A 13,201-nucleotide genomic window follows, 5' to 3' on the forward strand; every position below is an offset into this window, starting at 1 on the left:
AGGAAGGAATAAATACAATGGATGCACCACCAGGGAATGGCAGCAATGGAGGAAATGAAGCACAGATGTACATGAGAAAAATCAGGGTTTTAATGATAAATTAGTAAGTAAGAAAGATAATAAAGAATAAATGAGTTCTGTTTGACATATTTAGGATCTTTCCCACATCAGATTCTTAGTCTTCAATTAGATGGTAACTATCATGGGAGAAAAGTGTCAGCTTTACAGTTTAAGCACCTGCCAGTAGCATTAGTCTGAAAGCAAAGTTTGGGATCTCATTCTTGGCAGCACTCATTAGCAAGTTTTTCTGATCAGCTAATGACTTACTTTCATTCAGAATAAGCATCCGTGGAGTACTCGACACAATCCTTGGAAGTGATGCATCACCACCCAGCTGTTCTATGGCACTTTTCAAGTCACACAACCAATTTTTGGTACAAGAATGGATTTATGTTTCTACTTCAGCCTTAATCTTCAGTGCTGACTCCACTTCCAGTCCACTCACAGGACTGCTAACGCAACTGATATGTTGCTGCTTTATGTTTCATTAAAACCAAAGTCACTCCATGTCCTGAAGTTGCTCACAAATTTAGAAGTTCACTTTTAAAAAAGCAAGCTGCTTTGTCACCTTGGCCGTGAAGCACAAACCCAGTTTACAGTTTTCTTTCACTTTAAAATTCCAGCCACTCTGTCATATAAATACAGTTTGATGGAGAAATCTCACCACCTTCATGGCAATCATCAAAAACCTGCAAAAGAAAGCCCTATGTCAGTAATTATATACAGCAAGCACGATCTCACTGGAAGTAACATGCTCACATGTCTTCTGCTCTCTGCTCCTTCCCCAGTAGAAAAGCAGTAGTCTAACAGAGGCCAAAATCTAGTAAGTCCAGTGCCAGCTCTGAGGAACAGTAACGTGAGCACAACAAAGCAAAACAGACCCCACTATAGTAAATGATGCAAATGGACACATTGGCAAGTTTTACCTACATATCAGTTTACAATCTAAGCAGGAGAGACCAAAGCTAGGCAGAAATAAAGTTAGCTTGTTAAAAAACATAAATAGGCAAACTTGAGATCAGAAAATAGAATAATTTGGAACAGGCTAAACTTGACCACACCCTTTCATATACAGTCCAGTAAAGAAGCAGGATATAAGTGGGAAACATCCTGGTCAAAACTAAAAAACCTGCCTCTTACACCATAACTAAGGCATCACAGATAACACCACTCATAAGCATAGTTGGTTTAGAAAGCCACGAGGATCACTCACAGGCATAACCTTGCAATGTACTGGCTGGCCATTTGCAGAACTGTATTCAAAACTTGCATGCACACGCCTATTCATATTCAGAATTAGTTACTTACAGGGCAGAGTCCACAGGGCGTCCTGACTAATCCAGTGGGTTGTATGAGAGGACTAACAGCTCTGTACAATTTCATCTGTCCATCCACACTGCCTACCGTCCCTTCCTTTGCAGCAATAATAGTCATCTCCACTTTTCCATCATATATTAGTGTATTTAAAATGGTTTCAATGTCTTCCATTGACAACTCGACCTAAGAAACAATTTTTTAAATAAACGTTCGGAAAGACACACACTAGTAAGTCCTGCAAGGAGGAAATGAGCAAACACCATGGGAAACAAATCCTTAGAGTTCTAACGTAGCCCAGATAAAGGCATTGCTCTCGCTAGGCACTTCATGGGGTTGTACAGATAAAAAAAGCAAAGCAAATACCAACACCTCCTACCTCCCAAGCACTTTTGGATTACACTAGCCTTGGCTTCCCCAAAAGAACTTCTCTGTGCACCTCAAGTGTCTACACCATCCTAGCACTATACATTTCCAGTTTTACAGGAAAATAATCATGAAAGAAGAAAAAGACAAGACTGCTGAAGCTATGCCTGTTGATGGTGACCAATAATTGCAGGGGTTTTTTCCTCCTCTAAACCTGGTTGAAGTACATAGGCTAACTTGAGAGAAATTATGAAATATAAACCGGTTGAGATTGTTAAAGGAAAACTCACTCCAGTTTCCATCAACGAGGATGTGAATGCTAATTCTTTTATACATCTTTGAAAACCCACATGTACAAACTATCCTGAAATCCCATGCAGCACTGAGGACACACTTCAAAAAGCAATAAAGCAGCAAAGCCCACTTCCAGTACAGTAACTGTAGGGTACTAAAGTACTAAATGGACCCTCGCCAAATTTGCAGGACCCAACTCCTGCAGCTAGTCATGCACTGAGAATTTTGAGAGTAGTAAGATGAATCTATTCTGACCTTACTGATGCCCAGTTCACAGATATATTTCCACACTTCATGGGATGAGGCAAATGAGCTGTTCCTCTGTATCATGGGGTTCTGTTTGCTCTCTCGAGCTGCTTCTGCCTAAGAAAAAGCAAAGATGAGTTATAGTCAGTACTCACTGCCATGAGTCTCCTTCATGGTTCAGTTTCAGGCAGACTGAAGTATAAAAGCTGATTTCCAAACCATTTCTGGAACATGTTTTTTATTTAGCATTTAAAGCTATGTCCTTAAGACTGATGCATGTGAGACAATGCAGTGCACAACCAAACATAGTTTTACACTAAATATGACATAGATTAATATGAAGGAATATTAGCATCTGGTGTTTTTTGACACAGAAGAAGTTTCTGCTGTATCTAGAGCCAGTTAAAATACATTTTAATGGAATAGAGAAATGCTGCAATCTGCATAGGGCTTATTTAATGGAGAGCAGGCTTCTCCTGCAGTTATACCACAGAAAATTGTCTTTTAGGCAGAGCTGACTGACTATTGCCTTCCACCCTCACAGAAATTAGGAGATCTGCAGGGAAAACAGTGACTTTTGCTAGGTTTTTTGGTCCTGTGTTCTTTGCTGCCTAGCTTGTCATTGGACCTTGGAGATGGGAGGCTTCACTCCCTGTACAAGGTGTGAAAATATGCATTATTAAAATGCAACACCATCACACTTGCCGTGACAAATACCATCCAGTACAAATTTGCCAATCCAATTATAACAATTGCGAACACTTACAGAAAACACTATGGAAAACTTAAGCCTTGCCTGTCACTGGTTTTATAAAGAAAATAATTACTTGCACAAAACAAATAGAAGGTGACTTTAGTAGTCGCACTCACCTTACTCTGCAGAAATTTAAAACACTGTTGATTTAACACCTCCACAAATTCAGACTCAAAGTCTTGGTCACTGTACCAAGCCCCACCAGTCACTGACCGGTCAGGCTGCAGGTTATATAGCATATACACCTTCTTCTTGGATGCCTGTTAGAGAAAAGTGCACAGCTCTTAACAGATGAAAGTCTTCCTTAAGAAAGGAAGATTTAAGAAGATATCTGCAAAAGAGATAGTTTATTACTCCTAAAAGCTAGGGCACAGTAATCCATCTGACTTGAGGTATCCTTAACATGTTTGACCCTCAGGTAACATGGAGATAAAGAGAAGATCAATACATTTGGATTCCTAATCATTTTATAACATAGTGTTAGAAGAGAGAATCCTACTAACAACGTGCACACAATACAAACCTCACTGAAGAGCTGAGTTTAATTTTAGCCTAGTGACTTTAATCCCCCTCCACCGTCGAAGGAGGGCAGGAAAGTATCTTTAGAAGACAGCAAAGACAAACTTAACAGAGAAGCTTTCAGCTGTTTCTGCAGCATTCATCCAGCACACTGATGATAGGAGGATCCTCACATGATTAAACCCTGCAGCTAAAGTTAACCCTTGCGAGCCCACTGCTTACTGCCACACCTAGATGGGGTGAATGTGAATGCTGCTTCAGTCCTGATATTAGTAGTCAGTCAAAGGACAATGGTCGTCCAAAGGACTACTCAGCAACCACTGAAGCAATTTTAGCAACATTACATCCCCTGTATGACTAGATGAAGCCAGCACCTCTCACAAGAACATGAAAAAGCTACTGCTTCTCTATGTCCAACTTCTTTATCTCCATTTTATTTTTATTTAGGAAGTTACCCTCACCTCTCACTCCACCCTGCCCCCCAAAAAAACGCACACACGCAAGCCAAGGTATTGCCTCCATGGTGCAGATGAGACTGGCACATAAAAAAGGCACACAACATAAAACTTCCAAGAGTTCACAAACAAGTGGTCTTCCTGGTGTTACAGGCCCTGCCACAAGACAAAATCTCTGCTGAAAACCAGGAGAGTGTCCAAAGAACATGCTAATGCCAATGATTTGTAATTAAGCAGGTGAGGGAGAGCAGGATCCTGCATGAGCATTATAACAGTGTGAGAAAAAGCATGGAAAAGTGTAAGCCCTACGCTGGTATGTGGACTATTTGCACAGAAGATAAATAAGTACTTGAGTAACTGGAACAAAGTAGAGGAACGAAGTCTAAGACAGAATCAAACGTCTTCGAAATTGTTTAAAGTAAACAGTACAAATCCAGTATGAACCAGGTAACTGAAGGGAGTTTCAGGATCTCTCGGGGAGAGGAACCTTGCAAGGTCACTTGCAGCTAGGTAACCATACCACTAGTCCCATATAAAAGGCTGAGATTGCTTCAGTACCAGAAATACCAAATTGTGGTACAGCAACATTGGGACCAATGGAGAAAAAGTAATTACGAGCACGTTGCTTATTTGAGTGGAGACAGGAGAAAAGGGTAGCAGAAGAGTGGTAAGAAACAAAAAAGGAGAATAAGGTATAAAAATCAGAGAACAGGATCTGCAGACAGCAAGAGTGAGGATGCATAGACAGCAGAGAAGCTGGCCTGTGGACCCGAGCCCACTGGGATGCTGGAGGGAAATGCACCAGACTCTTCCCTAGGTTTATGTCCTAAACACTAGGTATGGAAGTGCAGAGAAAATGGTGACAGAACTACAGATTAGTAGTAAGCAGTGCAAGAGGTTTGTGCAGGGTAACAGAACTGTAAGAGCTGTGTGCAATAAAGAATGACAAGAACTAGAACTGCAATTTGATAGTAATGGTGTGTAATTAGTAGCAGTTGGAAAAGAAATAAAACTGTATATTAATGGTGATGTGTTTATTAATTGGATTATTAATCAGTTTGTTAGTAGTATGTTGATTATTTAATAAACATTTTATAGCCTCTCGTATCTGTAGCACCTCAAACCTGCACACTAAAGGCAGAGAGACAAACACTGGTGCGTAGTCAGCGAGATAGCTAGAGGCAGAACGAGGTTTCTCTGCTCCCAGTCCCCTGTTCAAGCATACACAGCATACAGCAAACGTTTGAAATTGTTAAAAAAAGTTACAAAATACTCACTGCCACAGATTTAACTGCTTTAATTAGTTTCTTGCTTTCCAAGTTTTTCAGTATCTTATTGATCTCCGTTAAAGGCAAATTACTTTTGTATCTAATATCCCTGCTCCAAATACCTGTTTAAAATCACAGAAGTGAACAGAAATGAACAGAAGAAACCATTTGTTTCTGTACATACTCACAAACCAAAAGTCACATCACAACATTGCTTGACTCACTTGCCAACCATAGGATGTATCCTTGATCCTACCAATCCTGGCAGAAGGGAGGGAAGGGACAGAAGGGGATGGAACAAAGAAAACAACTGACAAAAAAAAAACCAAGAAATGCATACAATCACCACCACACTGTCCTTCTGCCCTTTATCTCTCCTCCAAGAGCTCTTACAAGTGGACCTATTTCACTGCCAACATGAATACATCACAGAAATGTTCTTGTATTTTTAGGTAACTAGTGTTTGCTTCAACAAAAATATGACAGCCAGTTCTACCTGCCATCTCTCAACCATAGTGTGCAACGACTTCTGAGAAAGCCTAGTTACTAGTGATTTCTGCTGGCAGTACACCTATTAAATCTGACATAGGTATCTCATTTTCTTTTAAGTAGTGAGTGTTTTGTGGATTCCTCAGCTTGACAGTCCCACAGATAACCGTAATTCACATTCCAAATATTCTGAAAGAGCCCCGACCCAAAAGTCAACCACACTTCTCTTTAGTTTTTAAAAAGTGGACACATGGAACATTAGCTACAGACCTGGTATGGGGACTCTAGATTTTATATTTGTATTGTCTGGACAAGCATTTAAAAGTTTGGACAGGAACAGTTCCATAAGTAAACAGAGTTAGTACCATTCACAATTATAATTTATTTAAACTACCTTTGTTGCCTGCATCTTCTATAATTTGGTAAACCAGCTTCTCTTGATTGTCGGAGCCTTTCATTTTACTGTAAAATAAGAGAGCCGTCAAGATTTTTGAAAGGTCCAAAATTTGAAAGAAGTTGGATTTGTCTTAAACTGAAAACAAGCACTATGAAAAAAACAATGCACAAAGGAAAAAAAACCCTACACAATAAGCCAGCCATTGGCAAATATAATACATGACACTAAACCTCTCTGGATCAAGCCAAGCTTGCCAGTGAGAAGCCACAGTAAAGAGAAAAGAGCACAGTATGAAAGAAAAGTGACTAAGTGGGAGTCACTCAACTTGTCATAACAATGGGGAATTTGGAGTCACGTATTAACACAACTGTGGAAGGTCAAACACAGCACGGAGCATAATTTAGGATAATCTGTCTCTAGACAGACTGTCTACAAAGGGATAGTAGCATGCTCCCAACTCTAAAACATGCCTTTTCACTGGTCTGAGAAAGCCTGAACTCAGCAATCTTTTTCTAAAGCATTTGAAAGAGAAGATGACATGCCTGCCCTGAGGATAATTTTGAAGTATATTTCTTTCCAGAAGTATGTCTAAGGCATCTTTTACTCAAGATTTACATAGGCATCACAAGACATGGTTTGAAGGTACATTTTAATAAATCAAAGAGTATGAGTAGCAGTTCAAGTGGCCTCCTGGACAGCTGTAACTATGAGCCCTGATCCTGTAACATGAGCAGTGAGGAAGACCACAGAACCACAGTTTGCAGAGGGTATGGTCGGGCTTCAGCTGGATTTCACCTGAGCATATATATATGTTTGCACAGATCACTTTGCTGTCATCTGGACCAGGAAGTCTGCTAGCATGTTAGAACTGTAGTTCCATGGCACCCTCTGTTCAGTAGAAACCAGTATACCTAAAACAGTTTTCAGGATCAGCTCAGGAGAGTCACGTGTACCCTCCAGAAACAAGCAGTTATGTTCTGTAACATCCACATTACAGAATCCATATTACATTGCTGAGTTTATTCTCAACAATGCTGCACGTGAATTGCAGAGTTGTGTTCCAAATATATTTATCCAACAAACACAAGGCTTACCTTGCATTTTGAGACTCTTTGATTCTATATAGGAGACCTGCATTGCTCCTGAGAAGGTCCAGCTGCCCCTAGGAGAGACAGGCACAATGCATTTACTTTCCTTCAAATAGCTTGTTTCAGAACATGGCAAGAATCTTGTAATATTCTAAATTAAAAACATTATTTCATGTCAACTGAATAAAGAAAAGGGAAAACTAACATTTCTAACCACTGGAAACAATAATACCCCTGAGGATATTTTTTCCCTACAAGTACAGTAATACTCTTGAGGATATTTGTTTTCCCTTACAAGTATCCATTTATCATCAGCTATCAGAAATAACAAATACAGTTCCCGTCCCTTCCCACAACATCTATGCACTTCCTATTATTTCTCCTAACTTTCACTATTGCACGAGGGACATCAAGTTCTTGTATACTTTGCTCTCCCTTTCCACCAAAACACTCATTTGCATGGCTACCCAGAAGTCACGCTGGAGCTCTACTGCACAAGTTTTGAACAATTCTGAGTTCCAGTAGCAAAGTTCTATTTTATACTAAGTAAAGACCACTGGAAAACCACCAGCCAGGATTGATAGTGCCTCTCAGAGACAAATTACCAGCATCTCTCACACACAAAACATCTGTTCTCCCCTTGACACTTGTGCCTAGGCCAGGAAAATTCTTATTTCCTATTTTGAAGAGGCAAGCATTTAGACAAGCCCAAGAGCATAACCGTGTGTAACAGCACTAACATTCACTCTTTCGGTGCCAGCTAATCCTTTCCCCACAGTTACAGCCTTGCTTCTTATAGATTTGTATTATGTCATTGACTGAAGATCACACCTCAAGGTGATCCCCTTCGATGTTTTTCTACAGATGAAGTACTTGCAGCCTATCTCAAGTGAAGTACCTGATGCTTAATAAGGCTGAGCTCTCACTGCAGTTTTTCCCCATGTTTGAGGTACTTATTAAATACAGCCCCCACACCCCAAGGCATCTACCTGAAACACATTCTAGAGGATTCACTATCTTTGAAGCCTCATTGTGAAATTTGGCCAACCCACTCAAAAGTTCCTGAACACACAATGTATTGATAAATCACATCTATAACAGAAAGACCAAGAAGAGAGAGATTAGATTACTTCCAGTGCCACCTAGTATGGTCCAAGCTAATAAGTTTCAGTTATTAAAAAAAACCCCAAACACCACACCTCACTCAGTTTGGATACTTTCCAACACGCCCCTTTCTGAGAAAGCCCCTCTTTTTCAACAGCCCCTCTGCTGCACCACTCAGTCTGTTTTATTGCCTGACTTCACATGCCCATGAAGCGGCTGGCTAAGGAACCAAAAGGAATCTTGATCTTTAAAGACCTTGAACATTTAGCTGACACTCAAATTTATGCCACACTAGAGCCAACAACACTAAACAACTAGTGTCTGTTCCTGAACATGTGGCAGAAGTAGTTGACAGTGATTCTGGCTCCTGGCTTAGGCTGACTCCTGATACAGCAAAGGAAAAGGCCCAGTGAAGTGTGGGAAATTTAGAGAAGATGCAAAAAATCCCTGGAGATGTTTCATCTGCTTATTATCAGAGTAATCCACAACCTTGGGATTTTGAGAGGGGTTCAGAGAAGACCTTCACATATAAGGGCATGGGATAACATCCATTCTTTTATGTCTAGCTAATTCATTCCCCATCATTAATGGGCCTTGTGGTTATCACCTGTGGCTGTCTTACCACCTGCTGAACCACTGCAACTACACTTGCACCTGACTGTTACATTAGACCATTGTATCGTATTCTGCTTTACAAAGTAATGCACAGGGAAAAGAAGACGAAAGAACTTTAGACACATCAAAAAACACATGTGGTACTTCTCAGCGGTAGCTTCCTCACCTAGAAACTCAGAGATATACCCATTCATGGTAACTTTGTATTACAGACAGGAAAGAGTAAGTTAAGTATGTTTTAATAGGCTTTGGCAATCATAAGTGCTTATGGCAACCAAAAGTAAGTTATGGTAACTGTACATAATGGCAAATGCCACTAAATCCAAAAGGGATTAATTTGCTAGCCCTGCCCAACAGGTTGCTACCATGCAGACACTGTGTTGAAAGTGCTCCGGGTTGGCTGAAGTGACACGAGGAAGGCGAGATGACCCTACCATTGAGAGCAGCCTGTTGATTGCCATGGCTCGCTGCTGGGCTTCCATGTGAGGCATATCATTTTGAATCACCTGGTCTGTGATACCATGAGGGAACTGATGACACAGCTCAATAATCCTGGGGGAGGATGAAAGCAAGTTTAATATCATGTTCTGTTACATCCAAAACCAAATCCAAACAGTATTAGTGTTGGAATGGAAGAGAGGGAAAAGAAGAATTCAGGGAAACTGTTTCTCAATCATACCTATTGAGGGAATTTAGCATCTAATCCCTGTGCTGACAAATAACACCTCTGCAACTGCTAGACAAACTACGTTTGCTCTTTGTGACAACACTGAACACGGTGCTCCGTTTCACTTTTCTGTTGCTCTCATTGTTAAGTATATGGGTTTACAGCTCCCTGTACAATTTCATTATACAAAAGGTTCTGATGGGAAGGAATTGCTAGCTAGTCAGAGAACGCAAATACTGATGAAATACCATTTAGAAACCAATAACTTAATGCAGAAAAGTTGCAATTCGCCTTTGTAAAATTTTCGACACCAGGGCAGCCGAAGGTAACCTGACCCCATCCCTCACTGCTACCTAAACACCTCCCAGCCTGTGATGGATGCACTCAACCCCTTAACCGAACTAGCAGTAGTTTGGTACAGGCTCCAAAGGAGGTAAAGGCCTGAGCTGTAGCCAGGCCAAGAACTCCTCCAGGAAACCCCCAAAGGAGCTGAGTGACACAGTGAGCATCGATACATATGAGCTTGGAACACGACCATGTGATTTAACACGTGAATAACAGGTGGCTTTTCCAAGACTTGTTTATCAAGGAACAAAGAAAACTGTGGGTACAAGGAGTCTGATTCATACCTTTCCTATCGTATGCAATTTGACTATGAGCCAAGCACTTTATTCCATAAATACGACATCCTAGGTGAACCTTCTTTGAGCTCTGCCTGCTAGCCAGCGTGGCTGCATGACGGTGGTCTCCCCTTGAGCTGGGACACCTCTCAAGGTTGCTCCTCGAGGCAGAGAGACATTTTACTAACAACAGTTCTCCGGGAACTGCAATTGGACTGCATACCAGGTGACTCTCCCCTTGAGCAGGGATGCCTCTCAAATTTGAGATTCCTTACCTGAGACTCAAAGATGCTTCTTCACCCAAAGTGGAAAGATGCCTTACTCGCAACAGACCCTTGGTAAGTGACTGATTGCATATTTAATTAATACTAATGAAAGCAATGCTCGATATTTATTATTATAAACTTTGTATAGATAATTCCATTAGAGATAAACCATTGTCCAAGTCTGGGGCTAAGATTGGACCTAGCTGCCCCTACGCTCCATCAGGAGTTTAGAAAGCAAGAGGGTCCACTCTGAACCTTGAGCCTCAAAAGGACAGTCTCTCTTACCCTTTTTGCGCCTCCAGTCTCCATGTAAATCATTCTAGCTCGATTCTAACTCAATTTTCCTTTGTATGTTTCTTCCACGCAGTAAGTAATAGAGCGAACCTTGCCATCGAACTTGGTTAAGTCGCACTTTTACAAATTCATATTAAACCCACTTTTGTTAATACCTCTAACAGCGATTCTTTAAACGATCCAAATCGCTCCTCCGCGACCCAGCCCCAGTACAAAACACACGGTGCCCCCAACAGCAAACCTCTCCTTCAAGACCTATTCCCGGACCACCACCACCACCCGGGCCTCCACCGACGCCCCCCAAGGCACCGGCACGTTCCGTACCCTCCCCGCTCCCCTCACATCCCTGCCGCCTCCCCCCCGCCGCCATGACACCCCCTCATTTCCCTGCCAGCCCCCACAGACCACCCTCTTCCCTCCGCCGCACAGGCCCGCACCGCCCGGCAGCCTCCCCCTCCGGCAACACGCACATAATACCGCCTCTCCTCCCACCGGGGCGGCTCCCCGGCACCACCCAGCCCCGCACCTGTTCTCTATATCCATGGGGTCGGGGACCTCCGGCTTCACCTTCACCTCCGCCATGGCGCGGCGGGTCCGCACCGGCGGCCGCCGCGGCAAACCGGGCCCGGCGCGGTCGGATGACGTCAGAGCCGCGCGACGGAGGGCGGGTGGGAGGGGGACGGGGTCGGTTGCTAAGCAGCGGGACGCGGACCAATGGGCGGGCAGCGCTGGCGGGGCCGAGGGCGGGAAGGCGGGGGGGCGCGAGGGCGGGCGCGCGGCGTCTGTGGTAACGGAAGGGAGAGGGGGGGATCGAGTGGGGAGGGCAGGACTCTATAGCAGGGATCGAGTGGGGAGGGCAGGGCTGTGGGGTGGGATCGAGTGGGACAGGCAGGGCTCTATAGCAGGGATCGAGTGGGGAGGGCAGGGCTGTGGGGTGGGATCGAGTGGGACAGGCAGGGCTCTATAGCAGGGATCGAGTGGGGAGGGCAGGGCTGTGGGGTGGGATCGAGTGGGACAGGCAGGGCTCTATAGCAGGGATCTTGTGGGGAGGGCAGGGCTGTGGGGTGGGATCGAGTGGGGCAGGCAGGGCTCTATAGCAGGGATCTTGTGGGGAGGGCAGGGCTGTGGGGTGGGATCGAGTGGGGCAGGCAGGGCTCTATAGCAGGGATCGAGTGGGGAGGGCAGGGCTGTGGGGTAGGATCGAGTGGGGCAGGCAGGGCTCTATAGCAGGGATCTTGTGGGGAGGGCAGGGCTGTGAGGTGGGATCGAGTGGGGCAGGCAGGGCTCTATAGCAGGGATCTTGTGGGGAGAACAGGGATCGAGTGGGGAGGGCAGGGCTGTGGGGTGGGATCGAGTGGGGCAGGCAGGGCTCTATAGCAGGGATCTTGTGGGGAGAACAAAGATCGAGTGGGGCAGGCAGGGCTGTGGGATGGGGTCGAGTGGGGCGGGTAAGGCTGTGGGATGGGATCGAGTGGGGCGGGCAGGACTGGGGTGGGATCAAGCTGGGTGGGCAGGGCTCTATAGCAGGGATCTTGTGGGGAGAACAGGGATCGAGTGGGGCGGGCAAGGCTGTGGGATGGGATCGAGCAGGGCAGGCAGGGCTCTACAGCAGGGATCTTGTGGGGGGAACAGGGATGGAGTGGGGTGGGCAGGGCTGTGGGATGGGATCAAGTGGGGCAGGCAGGGCTGTGGAGTGGGATCAAGTGGGATGGGCAAGGGGCTTAGTAGCAAGGATCCAGCGGGGTGAGGCAAGGCTGTGGGGTGGAGTGGCATGAAGTGGGGTGGGCAAGGCTGTGTCTAGGATCGAGCAGGGTGGGCAGGGGCTCGGTAGCGGGGATCGAGTGGGGTGGGCTGGGCTGTGGGATGGGATCGAGCAGGGGGGCAGGGGCTGTACAGCAGGCATGGAGTGGGGCAAGGTGTGGCGGGCTGTGCTGTGAGGGGACGGGAAGCAGGGCTTGACCTGGCAGGGCAAGTGCAGGCAGGGACGGAGCCCACGCTGGGGCAGGGGCCGTGAACGCTGGGGTTGCCGGCAGGACTGGTTGTGTCCCACCAGTGATGGGCTCGAGAAGGCTGAAACGGGGCTCTGTGCTTTTTTGGTCCAGGTGTGCCAAGAGCCAGCAGGTCCTTAAGGAAAAATACTCTCTGCCCCCTCGCGTCAGGTAAAGATCTGATCCACCCATCGTTGCATCTCCTGTGCCACTGCATGCAGCCCAAGAAAGTTTGGCTGAGAACTGAACAGCTACTTTGGGCAACCCAACCAAGGAGATGGGCAGCTGCAGGCAGCACTGTGGCTTACCTCCTCGTAGCCCCAGTGAGAGCATGGACTTACAAACACCTCCCGTGCTGAATCATTACTGTCTGTGTTGATGAGTAGCGTAAGAGACT

General features: G+C 45.0%; 1 protein-coding gene across 1 annotated transcript; it reads right to left on the minus strand.

Annotated features, from left to right (window-relative positions):
• Positions 1-615: 615 nt before the first annotated feature.
• On the minus strand, positions 616-11,448 carry POLR3F (RNA polymerase III subunit F). Its single transcript, XM_049833421.1, has 9 exons — positions 11,343-11,448; positions 9,404-9,521; positions 7,257-7,324; positions 6,160-6,227; positions 5,286-5,398; positions 3,151-3,294; positions 2,290-2,397; positions 1,369-1,560; positions 616-749 (listed from the first exon to the last, which is right to left on the minus strand). Exons 1-9 carry the CDS (start codon positions 11,396-11,398, stop codon positions 672-674), a joined length of 945 nt encoding a protein of 314 aa, XP_049689378.1. The 5' UTR covers positions 11,399-11,448; the 3' UTR covers positions 616-671.
• Positions 11,449-13,201: the final 1,753 nt, after the last annotated feature.

This window comes from Accipiter gentilis, chromosome 30, assembly GCF_929443795.1.
Source record: "Accipiter gentilis chromosome 30, bAccGen1.1, whole genome shotgun sequence".
In the NCBI taxonomy this organism is placed as follows: domain Eukaryota; kingdom Metazoa; phylum Chordata; class Aves; order Accipitriformes; family Accipitridae; genus Astur; species Astur gentilis.